The 17,220-nt window shown below is 39.8% G+C and overlaps 1 protein-coding gene and 1 pseudogene across 2 annotated transcripts in view; one reads left to right on the forward strand and one right to left on the reverse strand.

The window, feature by feature from the left end:
• LOC138815196 (COMM domain-containing protein 1) overlaps positions 1 to 17,220 on the reverse strand; it is a 114,661-nt gene that overhangs the window by 67,711 nt on the left and 29,730 nt on the right. For both annotated transcript variants that reach the window (XM_070004444.1, XM_070004445.1), the window contains one exon: positions 10,530 to 10,811. In XM_070004444.1, the coding sequence (XP_069860545.1) occupies positions 10,530 to 10,811 (282 nt within the window). The remainder of the gene's footprint in view (positions 1 to 10,529; positions 10,812 to 17,220) is intronic.
• On the forward strand, positions 8,226 to 8,942 carry LOC138815195 (dnaJ homolog subfamily A member 1 pseudogene; annotated as a pseudogene).

Raw genomic sequence — 17,220 nt, forward strand, 5'->3', positions numbered from 1 at the left:
GGGTTTGATTCCTCAGCACCACATAAGCAAAAAGAAAAAAACCAGAGGTGGCGCTGTGGCTCAAGTGGTAGAGCGCTAGCCTTGAGCTGAAGAGCTGAGGGACAGCGCCCAGGCCCAGAGTTCAGGCCCCACGACAGGACCCAAAAAAAAAAAAAAAAAAAAGCAGGTAATCAGATATTTGTACACCCATGTTCAATGGCCAAAAGATGGAAATAGCCCAAATGTCCATCAATAAATGGATAAACAAAATATGACATATACATTCAATGGAACATTATTCAGCCATAAAGAGGAATGAAATCCTGATACATGCTACAATATGATGTACCCTTAAAATACTACACTAAGTAAAATAAACCAGACATAAAAAGACAACTGTACACTTCATTTATCTGAAGTACCTAGAATAAACAAATGCATACAGAAAGAAAATACAATGGAAGTAACAGGAACAGGACAGAGGCAGAAGTAGAGAGTTACTATACAATGATGCTGAATTTGTGTTTAGGATAATGAAAAAGTTCTCAAAATGAACACTAGTAATGGTCATAAGACATTATAGATGTATTTAATAGCACTAGACTGTACAATTTAAAATGGTTAACTGATAAACTTTATGTTAAGAGTATGTTATCACAACTTTCTGAAAATACACTTAAGAATGGGCACAGACCTGAGGTCTTCATTTATCTTGGCAGAAGTGAGGTGGAATGAAGTCCACAGCCAAACAGCCAGCTCCCAAATACCAGAGAAATACAAGCAGCTTTGACTTTTCTGGGCATGATACAATGTTGCCCTGAGTTTAGGACAAGAGACTTAAACCCAAAAATTGTTTCCAAGTCCTCTAAGGCCGGGTTTCCTGGCTTTCTCTCAAGCTCCTCATCTGTTCACAAGAATAGAAACAGAGCCTGGGCAACAATCTGAAGTAAATCCAACACCAGGGGATGTTGGCAGGCTACTAATCAGAGGCTTGGGGACTTCAGCAGTGCTGAAGCCTTGTCTTTACAGAGGCAATGAGTTTGCAAAGATTTTGAAACATAAGAAAACATATTTTTTAAGCTTATTAGGAGGAGTAGAGGTGTGGCTCAAGCCCTTCCCTAGCTAGACAAGGCATGGAGTTAAAAATCCAAATACTACCGAAAAATAAAAATAAACAAAGCCTATTGGAAACACTTTAAGTTCAGTAATCCTAAATTGGTTTCTTGAAATATTGAAGTTTAAAATAAAATTATTTAAGCACTAACAGCATTTTCTTAACTGTCAAATATTAAATAATTTATTAATTGCTTCCTCCAAGTGGAAGAAAAAAAACTCAAGGAGGGCTGGGGCTCAGTGGTAGAGCACTTGCCTAGCAAACATGAGGCCCTGGGTTTGATACCCAGCATTTTATTTTATTTTTATTTTTTATTTTTTTGGGTCTGGTTGTGGGGCCTGAACTCTGGGCCTGAGCGCCGTCCCTCAGCTCTTCAGCTCAAGGCTAGCTCTCTACCACTTGAGCCACAGCGCCACTTCTGGCTTTTTTCTTTTTGCTTATGTGGTGCTGAGGAATCGAACCCAGGGCCTCATGCATGCAAGGCAAGCGCTCCACCAGTGAGCCACCTTCCCAGCCCCAATACCCAGCATTTAAAAAAAAATTAAAAATTAGAGTAAAATAAAGCCAGGTACCGGTGGCTTACATCTGTAATCCTAGCTACTCAGGAGTCTGAGACTTGAGGATCATGGTTTTAAGCCAGCCTGGGCAGAAAAGACCCAGTGAGACTCTTATCTCCAAGTAACCACTCAAAAATTGGAGTGGCACTGTGGCTCAAGTGGTAGAGTACTAGCCTTGAGCACAAAGAAGCTCCGGAGGGCTGGGAAGGTGACTCAGTGGTAGGGTACTTGCCTTGCATGCATGAGGCCCTGGGTTCAATTCCTCAACACCACATAAACAGAAAAGGCTAGAAGTAGTGACATGGCTCAAGTGGTAGAGTGTTAACCTGAGGAAAAGAAGCTCAGGGAGGGCTGGGAAGGTGGCTCAGTGGTAGAGCGCTTGCCTTGCATGCATGAGGCCCTGTGAAGCTGGGGCTAAAGTGGTAGAGCATTAGCTTTGAGCAAAAAAAAGCTCAGGGACAGTGCCCAGGTCCTGAGTTCAATCCCCAGGACCAACAACAACAACAATAAAAGCCCTGACATTCTGTAAATGTTCACACAAAACCACGTGGAGAATGTTTCAGTCACATTTAAGCTTGGGTCCCTTCCTCCATTCTCAGTCAGAAGCATAAACAGAAAGAGAAGGTTTAGGAGTATTCACATTCAACAGCTTATAGAATAAACATCAAAAGTGAATACGATTATACATTTAGTATAATTTAAACATGTTTCTCACTTTAAATCACATGTAGATTTGCAGTCACATCATCTGGTGTGGCCACACCTTCCCTCACCTTCTCCCTGCCCTTTCCCTACTTAAACCCAAGTCTGACCTAAGCCCATCCCTTTTGACCATGCACGGTAGGGGCTAGCAGTTCGTTAAAATAAACTTCTTTTCCTGTCTGGGAAAAAAAAAAAGTATTCTAAAAGAAGTGTTCGAAAGTATGGTTCTAAATTTAGAGTTCCAAGGCATGATTTTATAGAAAACAATGTCTACAGTTTAAACTGTACAGAAAAGTGTAAGAGTAAAAAGTTTAAAAGTTTTTGTTTCTCCAGAAAGCTATCATAATTTTCAGTGCTTTTATAAATTGTAAAATTAAATGTAGAACTTACATAAATTCTAACTAACCTTGAATTAGATATTTACATGACATATTTTGTACAGAAAAAATGTTTCACTAAGAAAACATAATTTAAAAACCTGTTTGATTAACATTAGTAACTGGAATAAATTATTATGTAATAGAAAATAGATAATAATGAAAGGGAAGTGTAAGTTTAAAGCGATCATTTTGGTTAAATGATTTTTCCTGGGCCCTGGTGGCTCATGTCTGTAATCCTAGCTACTCAGAAGGTAGAGATCTCTGGATTAGGTTCAAAATAGCCTGGTCAGGAAAGTCCATAAGACTCTTTTATTCTTTTTTTCTTTTTTTTTTTTGGTTGGTCATGGGACTTGAACTCTGGGCCTGGGCACTGTCCCTCAGCTCTTCAGCTCTAGGCTCACACTCTACCACTTGAGCCACAGGCCCAAAGTACAGGCCCCATGACCAGCAAAAAAAAAAAAAAAAAAAAATCACCTTGGAGTCTGGTACTGGTGGCTCACACTTGTAATCCTAGTTACTCAGGAGGCTGAGATCTGAGAATCACAGTTCAAAGCCAGCCTGTGCTGGAAAGTCCATGATTTTTGTTGTTGTTGTTCAGTTATGAAGCTTGAACTAGGGGCCTGGATGCTATCCCTGAGCTCTTTTGCTCAAGGCTAGCACTCTACCACTTGGAGTCACAGTGGCAGTTCCAGATATTTTAAGTAGTTTATTGGAGATAAGAGTCTCATGGAGACTTTCCTGCCTAGGCTGGCTTTGAACCGAACTATGATCCTCAGATCTTAGCCTCCGGAGTAGTTAGGATTACAGACATGAGCCACTGGTGCCTAGCTCCATGAGACTCTTATTTCCAATTAACCACCAGAAAACTGAAAATTTGTGCTGTGGCTCAAAGTGGTAGAGTCCTAGCCTTGAGCAAAAGAGCTCAAGAATAGTGCCCAGACCCTGAGTTCAAGCTCATGATAGACAAAAAAACAAAGACAAAAAAATCCCAAACCCAACAAAGCACCTTTGAGATAGAAAGCCAAGTCATAGAGAAGAAACTAAGGCAGTGAATGGTTATGGAAACCTGCAGAGCTAGAGAAAATGAGCATGCACTATTGGTCCAGTTATTTTGTAGTGCATGCATGTTTTTCTTCAGGTGAAATAAAAACCTTACAAGAATAAAACACTATTCAATTGTAAAAGTATACAGAAAACCAAAAAAAAAAAAAGTAATAACAGACAACCTGAGCAGAAAAAAAAAATTAAATAGGGCAAGGGAGGGAAAAAAACAGTAACAAAAACATGTCCATTAGTTTCTGAATAAATAGGCCTCAAGGACTCTACAAATTACAGTAAGCAGAAATAATATACCAATATATATTGAAATATAGACCAATATATATTTTCAGTAATATATATTTTTTCAGTAATATATATTGGTCTATATTTCAATATATATTTTCTGAAATATAGTGAAGAAAAATGATACACTGGGATATGATAACTTATACAGGATTCTAGATACACACAGTGAGACCAAAAGAGGATATTCTAAGGAGAAAAACACAAAGGCACAATGTCTACGTGCCTCTTTATACTTAGATAATATTATATAAATACGTATTTATATATTACATAAAATAATACTACTGAATTGAGCTCTAACATATGGAAACAAGATACTTCTTTTTTCTTTTAATTTTATTTTTTTGATGATTCTGTCTTCTTTTCTTTATGTATGGTATATTCACATGCATATCTATGGGAAGATTGGGGGGAGTGCACAGAACTCGAGGGGAAAAGGATGAAAAAGGGAAAAGGATGAAAAAGTGCAACAGTGTAGCTCACAGGACACTGATGAAAGTGAACTATACAACTCATGGCTGGAGATGAGAGGGAGGGACTGAGAGACAGTGAGGGAACAAAAGACACCATATGAAAGGAAATGTACATTACCTGACTCATGTAATTGTAAACCCTCTGTACATCATCTTTATAATAACAATAAAGTAAATTAATTTTTTAAAAAAGATTAGGAAGGGGTCTGGGAAGGTGGCTCAGTGGTAGAGCGCTTGCCTTGCATGCCTGAGGCCCTGGGTTCGATTCCTCAGCACCACATAAGCAAAAAGAAAAAATCCAGAAGTGGTGCTGTGGCACTGTGGTAGAGCGCTAGCCTTGAGCTAAAGAGCTGAGGGACAGCACCCATGCCCAGAGTTCAGGCCCCACGAACGGACCCAAAAAGAAAAAAAAAAAGATTAGGAAGTGTAGCTGGATGCCAGTGGTTCAAACCTATCTTAGCTACTCAGGAAGCTAAGATCTAAGGATTGTGGTTCAAAGCCGGCCTCGGCAGGAAAGTCCATGAGATTCTTTTCACCAATTAACCAGCAAAAAGTTGGAAGTAGAGCTGTGGTTCAAGTGCTAGAGTGCTAGCCTTGAGTAAAAATGCTCAGGGACAGTGCCTAGGCCCTGAGTTAAAGCCAAGGACTCATACACATACACACACACACACACACACACACACACACACACACACGCACACACGCACACGCACATGCACACGAATATGCACATACTTAGTTACTTGTTATTTAAATTAAAAACTCAAAAGGCTCTTTTCAAAGGCAGGAGGAACCCATGGTCCCAGCACAGTTGCCATGGTCTCTGTGGGACTCACCACTCTGGAACTATATGAAAGTTTATGGAGATAGGTATTAACCCTGATATTTTGTGGACAGCACTCCATCTGGCGACAAAACCACATTACAGCTGCAGGTGAACTTATCTATTTGCACTTGCAAAATTAAAGAGCCTCAGTGGACGCCTGTGGCTCATACCTATAATCCTAGCTACTCATGAGGCTAAGATGTGAGGATGCAGTACAAAGCCAGTTTGGGCATAAAAGTCTGTAAGACTCTTATCTCAAACTAATCACAGAAAAAGCCAGAAGTAGAGCTGTGGCTCAAGTGGTAGAACACTAGCCTTGAACAAAAGAAGCTGTGCCCAGGCCCTGAGTTCAAGCCCAGGACTGGCCAAAACAAAAAGAAAAAAAGAAAAAGAAAAGTCCTTGAGACTCTTACCTCCAATTAACCACCAAAGAGCTCTGGTTCAAATGGGAGAATGCCAACCTTGAGCAGAAAAACTAAAGGACAGCACCTACACCCTGAGTTTAAGCCCCAGTTTGGCACACATGAAAAAAGTAAATTTCTATTAGAGAATGTAATAAAAAGACTTATTTGATTACTTATTTGAAAACAAATATAATTAATTCAGTGATCTGGGTATTCTCTTCCTAATTATGAGTTTCTTCCCCTTCTATTCTTCCTAAAACAGGTCATTAGAGTCTAATTTGCCAGGCAACTGGAATACAAACTATATGACATCAAGTAAAGCTATGTAGATACTAAAATTATCTGCCATGATGACTGCAAAAACTGCAAAGAAAAGCAGTCCTGTTTTGTAAATAATCAAGATCAAGTTGAAAATTATTTACAACTTCAAAGTCAGAAATGGCACACTTGGGTTAAAGGAACAATACATTAATGTAATTAAGTTATTGTGCCTGCTATACCTGACTATAGATGCAGTAGGAATCAATATCTGTGCAATCACTTCTCTGACCAAATCTGGGCTAACACAGCTGCAAGGAACCTGTGCTTGGTTTCTAACCGTAACTGAAGTATCCAAATTTTCTAATGATTCTACCCTTAAAATGAGATTCTAGCCAGGAACTACTAGCTCATGCCTGTAATACTAGCTACTGGGAAGGCTGAGATCTGAGGGTCATGGTTCAAAGCTAACCTGGGCAGGAAAGTCCATGAAACTCTTATCACCAATTAACCACCAGAAAATCTGAAGTAGCACTGTGGCTCAAGTGGTACAACGTTTGTCTTGATCTGAAGAATGCAGGGACAGCAACCAGGCCCAGAGTTCAAGCCCCCCAACCAACCAACCAACCAACCAACCAACCAACCAACCAACCAACCAACCAACCAACCAACCAACCAACATATATACATAAATAAATTTAAAAAGATTCTAGAAGCAGTACCTTTTCTATAGTCATTGCTTCATTTCTATTAAAAAAAAAAAAAAAAAAAAAGACTGGGAACTGGAATGCTCTGAGAGAGGTTGGAAGAGCAATAGATGCCCTAGCTGCACATAGCTACGTTCCTTCCTGCTCCCCCACTGGCCCCAGCCCACTCACCCTAGAAAATGGTGAAACCACTTACTATTATGTTTTGGGAGTCAAACCCATTGCCACCCAGGAAGAATTGAAAAAGGCTTATAGAAAACTAGTATCTTGAATCCAAATGAAGGAGAAAAGTTTAAACAGATTTCTGGAGTTTATCTCTGATGCCAAGAAAAGAGAATTATATGACAAAGGAGAATAGGCAATTAAGGAGGGTGGAGCAGGTGTTGGTTTGGCTTCCCCCGTGGATATGTTTGAAATGGTTTTTTGTTTTTGTTTTTGTTGTCAGTCCTGGGGCTTAACCTCTGGGCCTGGGCTCTATCCCTCAGCTCTTCAGCTCAAGGCTAGCTCTCTATCATTTGATTACAGGCATGAGCCAGCAGCACCCGGCTATTGTTTTTTTGGGAGGAGGGGGTTGAGAAGGATGCAGAGAGAAAGGAGATAAAAATGTTGTGCATCAGCTCTCAGTTACCTTTAGAAGATTTATGTAACAGTGCAACAAGAAAACTGGCTCTAGTGGTGTGCCAGTGGCTCACGCTTGTAATCCTTGCTACTCAGGAGGCTAAGATCTGAAGACTGCAGTTCAAAGACAGCTGGGGCAAGAATGTCTGTGAGACTCTTATCTCCAATTAACCACCAGAAAACAGGAAGTGGTGCTGAGGTAGAGCACTTGCCTTGAGCTGAAGAGCTGAGGAATAGTATCCAGGCCCAGAGTTTCAGCCCCACGACCAACCGCCCCCCCTCAAAAAAAAATAACTAGCTCTGCAAAAGAATGTGATTTGTGGGCTGGGAAGGTGGTTCAGTGGTAGATTGCTCGCCTCACATGCATGAGGCCCTGGGTTCAATTCCTCAGCACCATATACACAGAAAAAGCTGGAAGTGCTGTGGCTCAAGTGGTAGAGCACTTGCCTTGAGCTGAAGAGCTAAGGGACAGCGCCCAGGCCCAGAGTTCAGACCCATGGCCGACCAAAAAAAAAAACAAGCCAGGCGCCAGTGGCTCACGCCTATAATCCTAGCTACTCAGAAGGCTGAGATCTGAGAATCACGGTTCAAAGCCAGCCCGGACAGGAAAGTCCGTGAGACTCTTATCTCCAATAAAACCACTAGAAAACCGGAAGTGACACTGTGGCTCAAGCTGTAGAGTGCTAGCCTTGAGCTGAAGAGCGCAGGGACAGTGCCCAAGTCCAGAGTTCAAGGCCCACGACTGACAAAAAAAACACACACACACACACAAGAATGTGATTTGTGACAAATGTGAAGGCCATGGTGGTTAAAAAAAAAAAGTGCCGGTGGAGTGCTGTCCCTACTGCTGAGGTACTGGAATGTAAATACAAATTCATCAGATAGGACCTGGAACGGTTCAGCGTATTCAGGTGTGCGTGGAGTGCTAGGGCCATGGAAAAAGGATCAGTCCTAAAAATAGATATAAAAGCTGTAATGGAAGGAACATAGTTCAAGAGAAGATGATTCTGGATGTTCACATTGACAAAGGCATGAAAAATGGCCAGAAGACAACATTCCATGATGAAGGAGACCAAGAACTAGGATTGGAGCCCGGAGATATCATCATTGTATCAGATCAGAAGGACTATGCTATTTTTATGTGACGAAGATAAGACCTTTTCATGTGTATGGACATACAACTGGTTGAAGCACTGTGTGGCTTCCAATAGCCAATCTCCACTCTTGACAACCAAACCATAGTCATTGCTTCTCATCCAGGTCAGATTGTCAAGCTGGGAGATATCAAGAGTGTGCTAAATAAAAGCATGCCAATTTATTGACAACCATATGAAAAGGGGCACCTAATCATTGAGTTTAAGGTGAACTTTCCTGAAAACAGCTTCCTCTCTCCTGATAAACTCTCTTTGCTGGAAAAATTCCTTCTTGAGAGGAAGGAAGTAGAAGAGACTGATGAAATGAATCAGGTAACTGGTAGACTTTGATCCAAATCAGGAAAGATGGTGCCATTATAATGGAGAGGCTTATGAGGATGATGAACATCACCCTAGAGGTGTGTTCAGTGTCAAACCTCATAATGGGGCCAGTGAACAGTATCCACTACTGGCATTTTAAATGCAGTAGTGATGAGTGAAGGACTAATCATAATAAGCTCACTACTTGCTTTTGTTTTTTGTTGTAATATTCAACTATACTAGTGTTTTAAAAGTTAAATGAAGAATAAATGAATATAACAGCTCTGACTTTGTTCTGTATGTAAGAAGACTTCAGTGTGCAAGATGAAGTTATAATACCTATAAAAACTACTTTTAAAATAGTTCCTCTAGCACCTGTTAAACCTTGTAATTGATTAAGCTGAGTACATGGATAAGCTTAAACTGAAATGCTAGCCCTGAGCTGAAGAGCTGAGGGACAGTGCCCAGGCCCAGAGTTCAGGACCCATGACTGGACCCAAAAAAAAAAAAAATGTTTGTCTAGTTATTTGTATTAAGTGACTCACTGTGATGTCTTTGCATTTTATTGCCTCAACTATTACTTGAAGAGTGGCACAATACATAATTTAGCCTGTGTTAACCATGACAGAGAAATGACCTTTCTTTTTTTTTTTTTTTGGATCCGGTCCTGGGGCCTGAACTCTGGGCCTGGGCGCTGTCCCTCAGCTCTTAAGCTCAAGGCTAGTGCTCTACCACTTGAGCCACAGTGCCACTTCCAGCTTTTTTCTTTTTGCTTATGTAGTGCTGAGAAATCGAACCCAGGGCCTCAGGCATGCAAGGCAAGTGCCACCTTCCCAGTCCTTTTTTTTTTTTTTGGTCAGTTGTGGGGCTTGAACTCTGGGCCTGGGTGCTATCCCTCAGCTCTTCAGCTCAAGGAGAGCACTCTACCACACAAGCCACAGCACCACTTCCAATTTTCTGGGTTAACTGGAGATGAGTCTCATGGACATTCCTGCCTGGGATGGCTTTGAACCTTAATCCTCAGATCTCAGCCTCCTAAGAAGCTAAGATTACAGACGTGAGCCACCGGCACCTGGCTAGAAATGATACCTTTCTAAAGAAGAGGTTTATCATATGCTGCTTCTAAGGGCTTGCACTTCTAGAATTGCATACCCTTTGTGCCATCTTTTTGAGATATGTGTGTGTTCATATATAAATATGCATATATATATACATATATATATATATATATATATATATATATATATATATATATATATATATATATATAATGTTGATTGGTCGTAGCTATGTTCTTTTTCCCTTTGGACCATGATAAGGACCTTGAGTAGTAACTTTCAGAGTTGGGTAGCAAAAACAATTAAAGAGGCCAGTACATTAAGAAGTTGTATGTATAACCTAGGAAGGTGTTCCTTAGATATGTTACAGGCTTACTTTAAGCCATTTGCTCCAAAGTAACTGTAATTCAATACTGGTACTATAGCATATTAAAATGAATAGCTTTAACTGTATGTTTAAAGTCATATGTTCATAAGCTTAAATCTGGATATCAAAATTTAAGCAATTATTGAAATGTATGTATGTCTCCTTAATATACTGATTACTAAGTAAAAAAAAAAAAGACTTTACAGAGATCTTACCACATGGACTAAAATATAATACAAAATACAGTTTACAATGGGCTATCAATTGAAGGTGATTTAAGCTTACCTGTCCACCTTTCCCAAATTCCAGCTCTATTATGGCCACAGGGGTATGTATTTGTGCTGAATGCCTTGACTGAGACTTGCCATCAACTCTCCAGCTCAGGCCTCGAAGTCCATTGTCCCAACGGCTCTGGTTCATAAGGCTCTCTCGGATTTTTGTCTTGTGGCTCTTCCAAAACTTGGAAATGACAGCAGCTTGGTCAGATGTGATCCCACCCTGCTTTTTGGTTTGAGCAGTCAAAAATGCCTCAAGCTGGTTGAAATCCATATCTGCAGATGCAATAGACTAAAAATGAAACAAAAAGCACTAAGTTTGAATTTGGTAAACAGAAAAACCTTCTTAATGACAGAGCATATTTTGAGTTGGCAATACAACTCTACCACACTTTATTCATAAGACTAAAAATAAATTGTTAAAAGAATATATCATCTTGAATGACCTTAATCACTGGATAGATTCTCAAACAGGGTAATCAAGTAACAAAAATGAGAATGAGTAATGATTGCAAAGTAAGTACAAAAGTACTACCTTTTCAAGTATCAAGTATCAGAAAAGCTACTATTAAATATCAAAAATTGCATATCACCAGGCACTAGTGGCTCATGCCTGTAATCCTAGCTACTCAGGAGGCTGAGATCTGAGGATCACGGTTCAAAGCCAGCTCAGGCAGAAAAGTCCTTGTGAGACTCTTCCCTCCAATTAACCACTCAAAACCAGAAGTGGAGCTGTGGCTTAAAGTGGTAGAGCACTAGTCTTGAGCAAAAGCGCTCAGGTACAGTAAGCCCAGGCCCTGAGTTCAAACCCCATAACCACCCCTACACACATGTCACTCAAATTCTAGATCAATAATTAGAATCAAAATTTTAAATATCTCTTTCATAGTATGGAAAAAGGTATTTTAAACAATAAAAAAGAATAAAATTAATTGGTTCTTTGATGCAAAATTACATCGAATTTCAGTCTTTCACTGAAGGCTTAGTGTGGCATATACTCTACTTTGTCTATAAGAAACTAAATGAGTTGTGTTAAGTGAATATATTACTTTTTTAGCCCATCTTCAAACAGCTCATTCACAATACTACTACTACTCTGACATCATTTTATTCCTTATTAGCTTACAGTAAGTAGTTTCACAGAGGGGCGTTTCATTGTTACATGTCCACATGTTTATAGTATGTTCCAAGCAATCTCACACACTCTTCCTTTCCCTTTAACCCTTCCTAAAACAATTTCACTAGGTTTTCTTATTCAATTTTCACAGTTGCAGACAATCTATTTCAATCATATTCATCTTCTTTCAAAACGTATTTCAAAATTATGAACCCTCTATTGTTATTTCTCACTTTCCTTCTTACCCATTGAGGAAGAGATGTTATTGGAACTCAAACAGTCAATTATTTCAGTTTAATAATAAACAGGAAAACTGAGAGATAAAATTGAGATGAAGTCAAATTATAGTGTACCAAGATCCACAAGTTTAGATAGTGTTTTATATATATAGGCAAAAGGAGCCACTGAAGGATAAGTAACTGTGTGATCATTATACACAGCTGAATTTGAGAACAATAACTACAGTGGAGTAAAGTGGGAAGTCATCAGAAAGCAGGAACAATAGGACCTGGGGGAAGCACAGAGACAGCCAGGGATTTAGTAAGGCAAGCCCTCCCTTGCTTCTTCTTTGTAGTCTTCTTTTCTCTTGGCCAGGACGAATCAGAGTACCTCCTGTCTCTAAACACACTCATTGGTCCAAATCAATTTCCTAATGTAGCGCGGGAGGACTGGTAATGTTAGAGCCTTATAGATCATGGCACCAGAAGGATATGAGGCTGTTGCTGTGGCAGCCATCTTTTTTTTTTTTTTTTTTTGTCGGTCATGGGGCCTGAACTCTGGGTCTGGGCGCTGTCCCTCAGCTCTTCAGCTCAAGGCTAGTGCTCTACCACTGGAGCCACAGCACCACTTCCGGCTTTTTCTGTTTATGTGGTGCTGAGGAATCGAACCCAGGGCCTCATGCTTGCAAGGCATGCACTCTACCGCTGAGCTACCTTCCCAGCCCCAGGCAGCCATCTTTTTAAACATTTTGGTGAAACCCTGATTGCAACTGTTAAAAAAAAAAAAAAAAGGCCAAACAGAAATGAGACTGGACTCTAATGTGATTGTATCTCTGTCCTTTCATCCCCAAGGCCTTGGTTCTGACAGGCTTATTTCAATCCTGTATGCTTTCTCGGCATCCTTCCCACCTATAGCATCAACAACCTTTTATTATTTAAGATAATTTAAGTCATAGTCCTATCATTTGGAACCAAGGCTCTTGACTAAATAGTAAGAGTAGTAGCAGTAGAAACAAGAGGAATATAAAGATAGGCAATGTAGAGATAGGATACAGCAAGAGAAAGTGGGACTAGGGCTGTGACAAACATACCAGCTTTCATTCTCAGTATAAAAACTATATGGAAAATATTATGACTTTCTGGTAGGATAACGATATTTCATGTTACAATTAAATAAGCATTTACTGACCATCTGCCTATCTACCAGATATTGGGACCCTAAAACTCTGGCTATAACACTCAATAAAAATATTACTTTCAAAATTAGTAAAACTGACATACTTCTGAGATTAACAAAAAAAAAAAAAGAGAGCGAGAGAGAAAGAGGGGAATCAAATCAATAAATCAGAAATGCCACAGGAAACATTATAACAAACATTCAAGAATCCAACTAATTAAAAAGAACTACTTTCTAAATCTATACTCACTAAAGAAGGAAAACCTACCAGAAATGGACGAATTTCTAGAAACATACAAACTGCCTAAACTAAACCAAGAAGATGTAAACCAACTAAATAAACCAATAACATACAATGAGATAGAGGAATAATCAGAAGCCTTCCAACAAGGAAAAGTCCAGGCCCAGATGAATTCACCATGGAATTTTTTTCCTTTTTTTTTTTTTTTTGTCAGTCATGGGGCTTGAACTCTGGGCCTGGGCGCTGTCCCTGAGCTCTTCAGCTCACGGCTAGCTAGAGCTCTACCACTTGGGCCACAGCGCCACTTCTGGTTTTCTGATTGGTTTATTGGGGATAAGAGTCTCAGATTCCTGCCTGGGCTGGCTTTGAACCGTGATCCTCAGATCTCAGCCTCCTGAGTAGCTAGGATTACAGGCATGAGCCACTAGCGATGGCTTCTTTAAGACTTTTAAAGAGGAGGGCTGGGAAGGTGCCACGCCGACCCCAGTAGAGTCTGCTTAGCATGGGAAACCATCTATCAGACCATGATAGGGGCCTCGAGACCTATCTCTGAGTTTTGGGACTTCACCAAAGTCTACCTCAGAGAATGGGGCTTTACAGAAACCTATCTCCAAGTTTTGGGACTTCACCGAAGTCTACCTCGGAGAATAGGGCTTCTAAGAGGCCTACTCCTGGGAAAAGGCTGGCAAAACCCCTGGAAAAGATGTGTTTCTGCCTATCTTTTCCTCATAAGAGTGCCTATTAATCTTTTACTGCTTCTACTGCTCTTTGTACTTACTCATTGTCAACGTTCCCTTATTCAAAGCTCTTTCTTAAGAGTGTTGACGACTCCAATATCTGATGAGTGTCTTAAAAATATGACTAACCCACCAGAGTTAAGTGCTAACCTGAAGCCCCTCTTATGGAGGCTAGTAGACAAGTTATAAGTAAATATAAAAGTATTGGGGGTTTCACAAAGTCACTCCAGCAGAAGGAATTGTAAGAAATTTACAAAAAGTTGTAGGCGCGGCTAGAATAGAAAGAATGTATGGCAATTGCTGAGATAACTACTTAGGAGAAAGAACTTCCTCATTTACTAAGAGACTTGCTAAATCTAAGTCTCCTTGGTGCTTACTATTAAAGAAGGAACAGGAAAGATCTTAATGGGACAGTTAAGGCCTCTATAGAAAAAAGTATAGATCTAGGCCTCCCTGACCTTACTATTAAAGAAGGAACAGGAAAGATCTTAATGGGACAGTTAAGGCCTCTATAGAAAAAAGTAGTGGTTAATTGGTGACAATCATCGAAACCAATTGTATTTCTTAAAAATAGAGGTAAAGCCGGAAACAAGTGCCTATCAGGCGACCAGCTGGTGACTGCCCAAGAATGAAGCCCTGCAGCAAGATTATGTAACCTTTTGCCCTTTCTTATGGAGACTTTTTGCTATAAAAGTTTGTTATCCTCTGCATTAAATCGCACTCAGCACTCAGCATCCACTCCTAATGTGTGTGAGTTGTCTGTTTGCCATCTCCCCGTCCTATTCCAGGTTCCTCCCCTAGGTATCCTCCGTCGTCCCGACAGAACCCGGTCCGCGGCAGGAAGGTAGCTCAGCGGTAGAGTGCATGCCTTGCAAGCATGAGGCCCTGGGTTCGATTCCTCAGCACCACATAAACAGAAAAAAGCTGGAAGTGGTGCTGTGGCTCCAGTGGTAGAGCACTAGCCTTGAGCTGAAGAGCTGAGGGACAGTGCCCAGGCCCAGAGTTCAGGCCCCATGACCGGCAAGAAAAAAAAAAAAGAAAAAAGAAAAAAAAAAGACTTTTAAAGAGGAACTAATACCAATACTCTTCAAGTTTTTACATGAAATAGAAGCAGAGGGAGCAATCCCAAATTCATTCTATGAAGCCAATATCACACTCATCCCAAAATCTGGTAAGGCTCCAACAAAAAAAGAGAATTACAGACCAATTTTTCTGACAAACACAGATGCAAAGATCCTCAATAAAATATTAGTCAACAGAATCCAGAAACAAATTTTAAAAATCATACAATATGATCAAGTAGGCTTCATCCTACAAATTCAAGGTGGTTTAACATAAGCAAATCAATAAATGTAATTCACCGTGTAGGTTAAGAACCACATGATCTTATCAATAGATGCAGAAAAAACCTTTGACAAAATACAAGATTCAAGTTAAAAGCTCTGGAGAGGACTGGGAATGTGGCTTACGTGGTAGAGTACTCACCTAGCATGTATGAAGCCCTAGGTTCTATTCCTCAGTATCACATAAACAGAAAAAGCCAGAGGTAGTGCTGTGGCTCAAGTGGTAGAATGCTAGCCTTGAACAAAAAGAAGTTCAGGGACAGTGCCCAGGCCCTGAGTTCAAGCTCCAGAACTGGCAACAACAACAACAAAAAAAAAAAACAGTAAAAATAAAATTACTTTATATAATATGCTATAATAAAATTTAATTATTTCACAACATCATGATACAACTTTTATATAGTATACTATAATTAAGCTGTTATTTCTGTTGCACCTTGCTTTACAATATTATGAAACATCTATCATTCCTTTCCTTAAATTATATCAAAGATACCTATTCTGATATAACTTCACTTGCAACTGAAGTTATTTTGGTTGGGTTCTAGTTTTTACCCTATCATTGTTGATTTTTTAGCAGTACTGGAGTTTAACTCAGAGTCTTGTGTTTGCAATACAAGCACTCTATCACTGAGCCATGCATCCAGCCTTTTTGCTTTTGTTATTTTTCAGGTAGAACCTGTATTTCCCCCTAGGATGACCTTGACCTCCCTCCTTCTTAAGCCTCCCCAGTAGCATAACTATGATGACAAATGTATATTACCGCATCCAGCTTTTCTGTTTAGATAAGGGAGAGGGGTACCCTCACTAATTTTTCTCCTCAGTTGGCCTTGATTCACAATCCTTCCAATCTCTAATTCCCAAGTAGTCTGGACTATAGGCATAAGCCACTACATATGGCCTGTAGTCACTATTTTGAACTGGGATCTAGTCATCCAAATTTAAGGTAATCTGAAATTATTTTCTTCAAATCATTTTGCTCAAGAAATATTTAAAAGTTACTGTTCTGAACATTAATATTTGAACTATGTTCTGAACATGCCACCAAGTACCAATGAAGATGTGATAAAGCATTCTATTATGAGGTTTAAGTTGCAAGTAATCCATTAGCAGTATTAGTTGCTGTTGTACAACATAGTAAGGATTTATTTTCATAAGTATAAAATGAAATAAAAAAATTACAAAGAAACTGCATGGAAATATATCATGCATGCATTATCAGTTAAGTATGTCACAGAGGAGGAAGACATTGAAAAAAATCAATAAACTAAAGAAGTAATACCATAAAATGGTATTATCCCCTACCAAAAGCAATTAAGAAATATTGATGATGGTGGCTATATTCGTTTTCAGTGGCTGGAGTGCTGCAGTTATCTAGGAAGCAGGAACTAGGGATGGTATTCTGTAATGCTCAAGGAAACAGGTTGCCAAACTTGGTAAACTTGTACATTTTTATTTTTGTTGGCTTTTTTGGTAACAATTGAAAATGTAAGACTATACAAAAGAGGCATTGTGACCAATGGGCTATATTTTGCCATCGCCTGTTGAAGAACATGCCACATGGCACAGAACAAACTGACCCATGTCTCACATGACTGCAATGCTCCAACTGATGCTGTGTGGGAAAATTTGTTACTACTGAAGTCTACAATTGGGGCTGGGAAGTTGGCTCAGTGGTAGAGCACTTGCCTTGCATGCATGAGGCCCTGGGTTCGATTCCTCAGCACCAGATAAGCAGAAAAAAAAAAAAAAAGCCAGAAGTGGCGCTGTAGCTCAAGTGGTAGAGCGCTAGCCTTGAGCTGAAGAGCTGAGGGACAGCGCCCAGGCCCATAGTTCAGGCATCACAACCGGACAAAATAAATAAATAA

This window comes from Dipodomys merriami, unplaced genomic scaffold (genome assembly GCF_024711535.1).
Source record: "Dipodomys merriami isolate MVZ:Mamm:240054 unplaced genomic scaffold, mDipMer1.0.p SCAF_63, whole genome shotgun sequence".
Lineage (NCBI taxonomy): Eukaryota > Metazoa > Chordata > Mammalia > Rodentia > Heteromyidae > Dipodomys > Dipodomys merriami.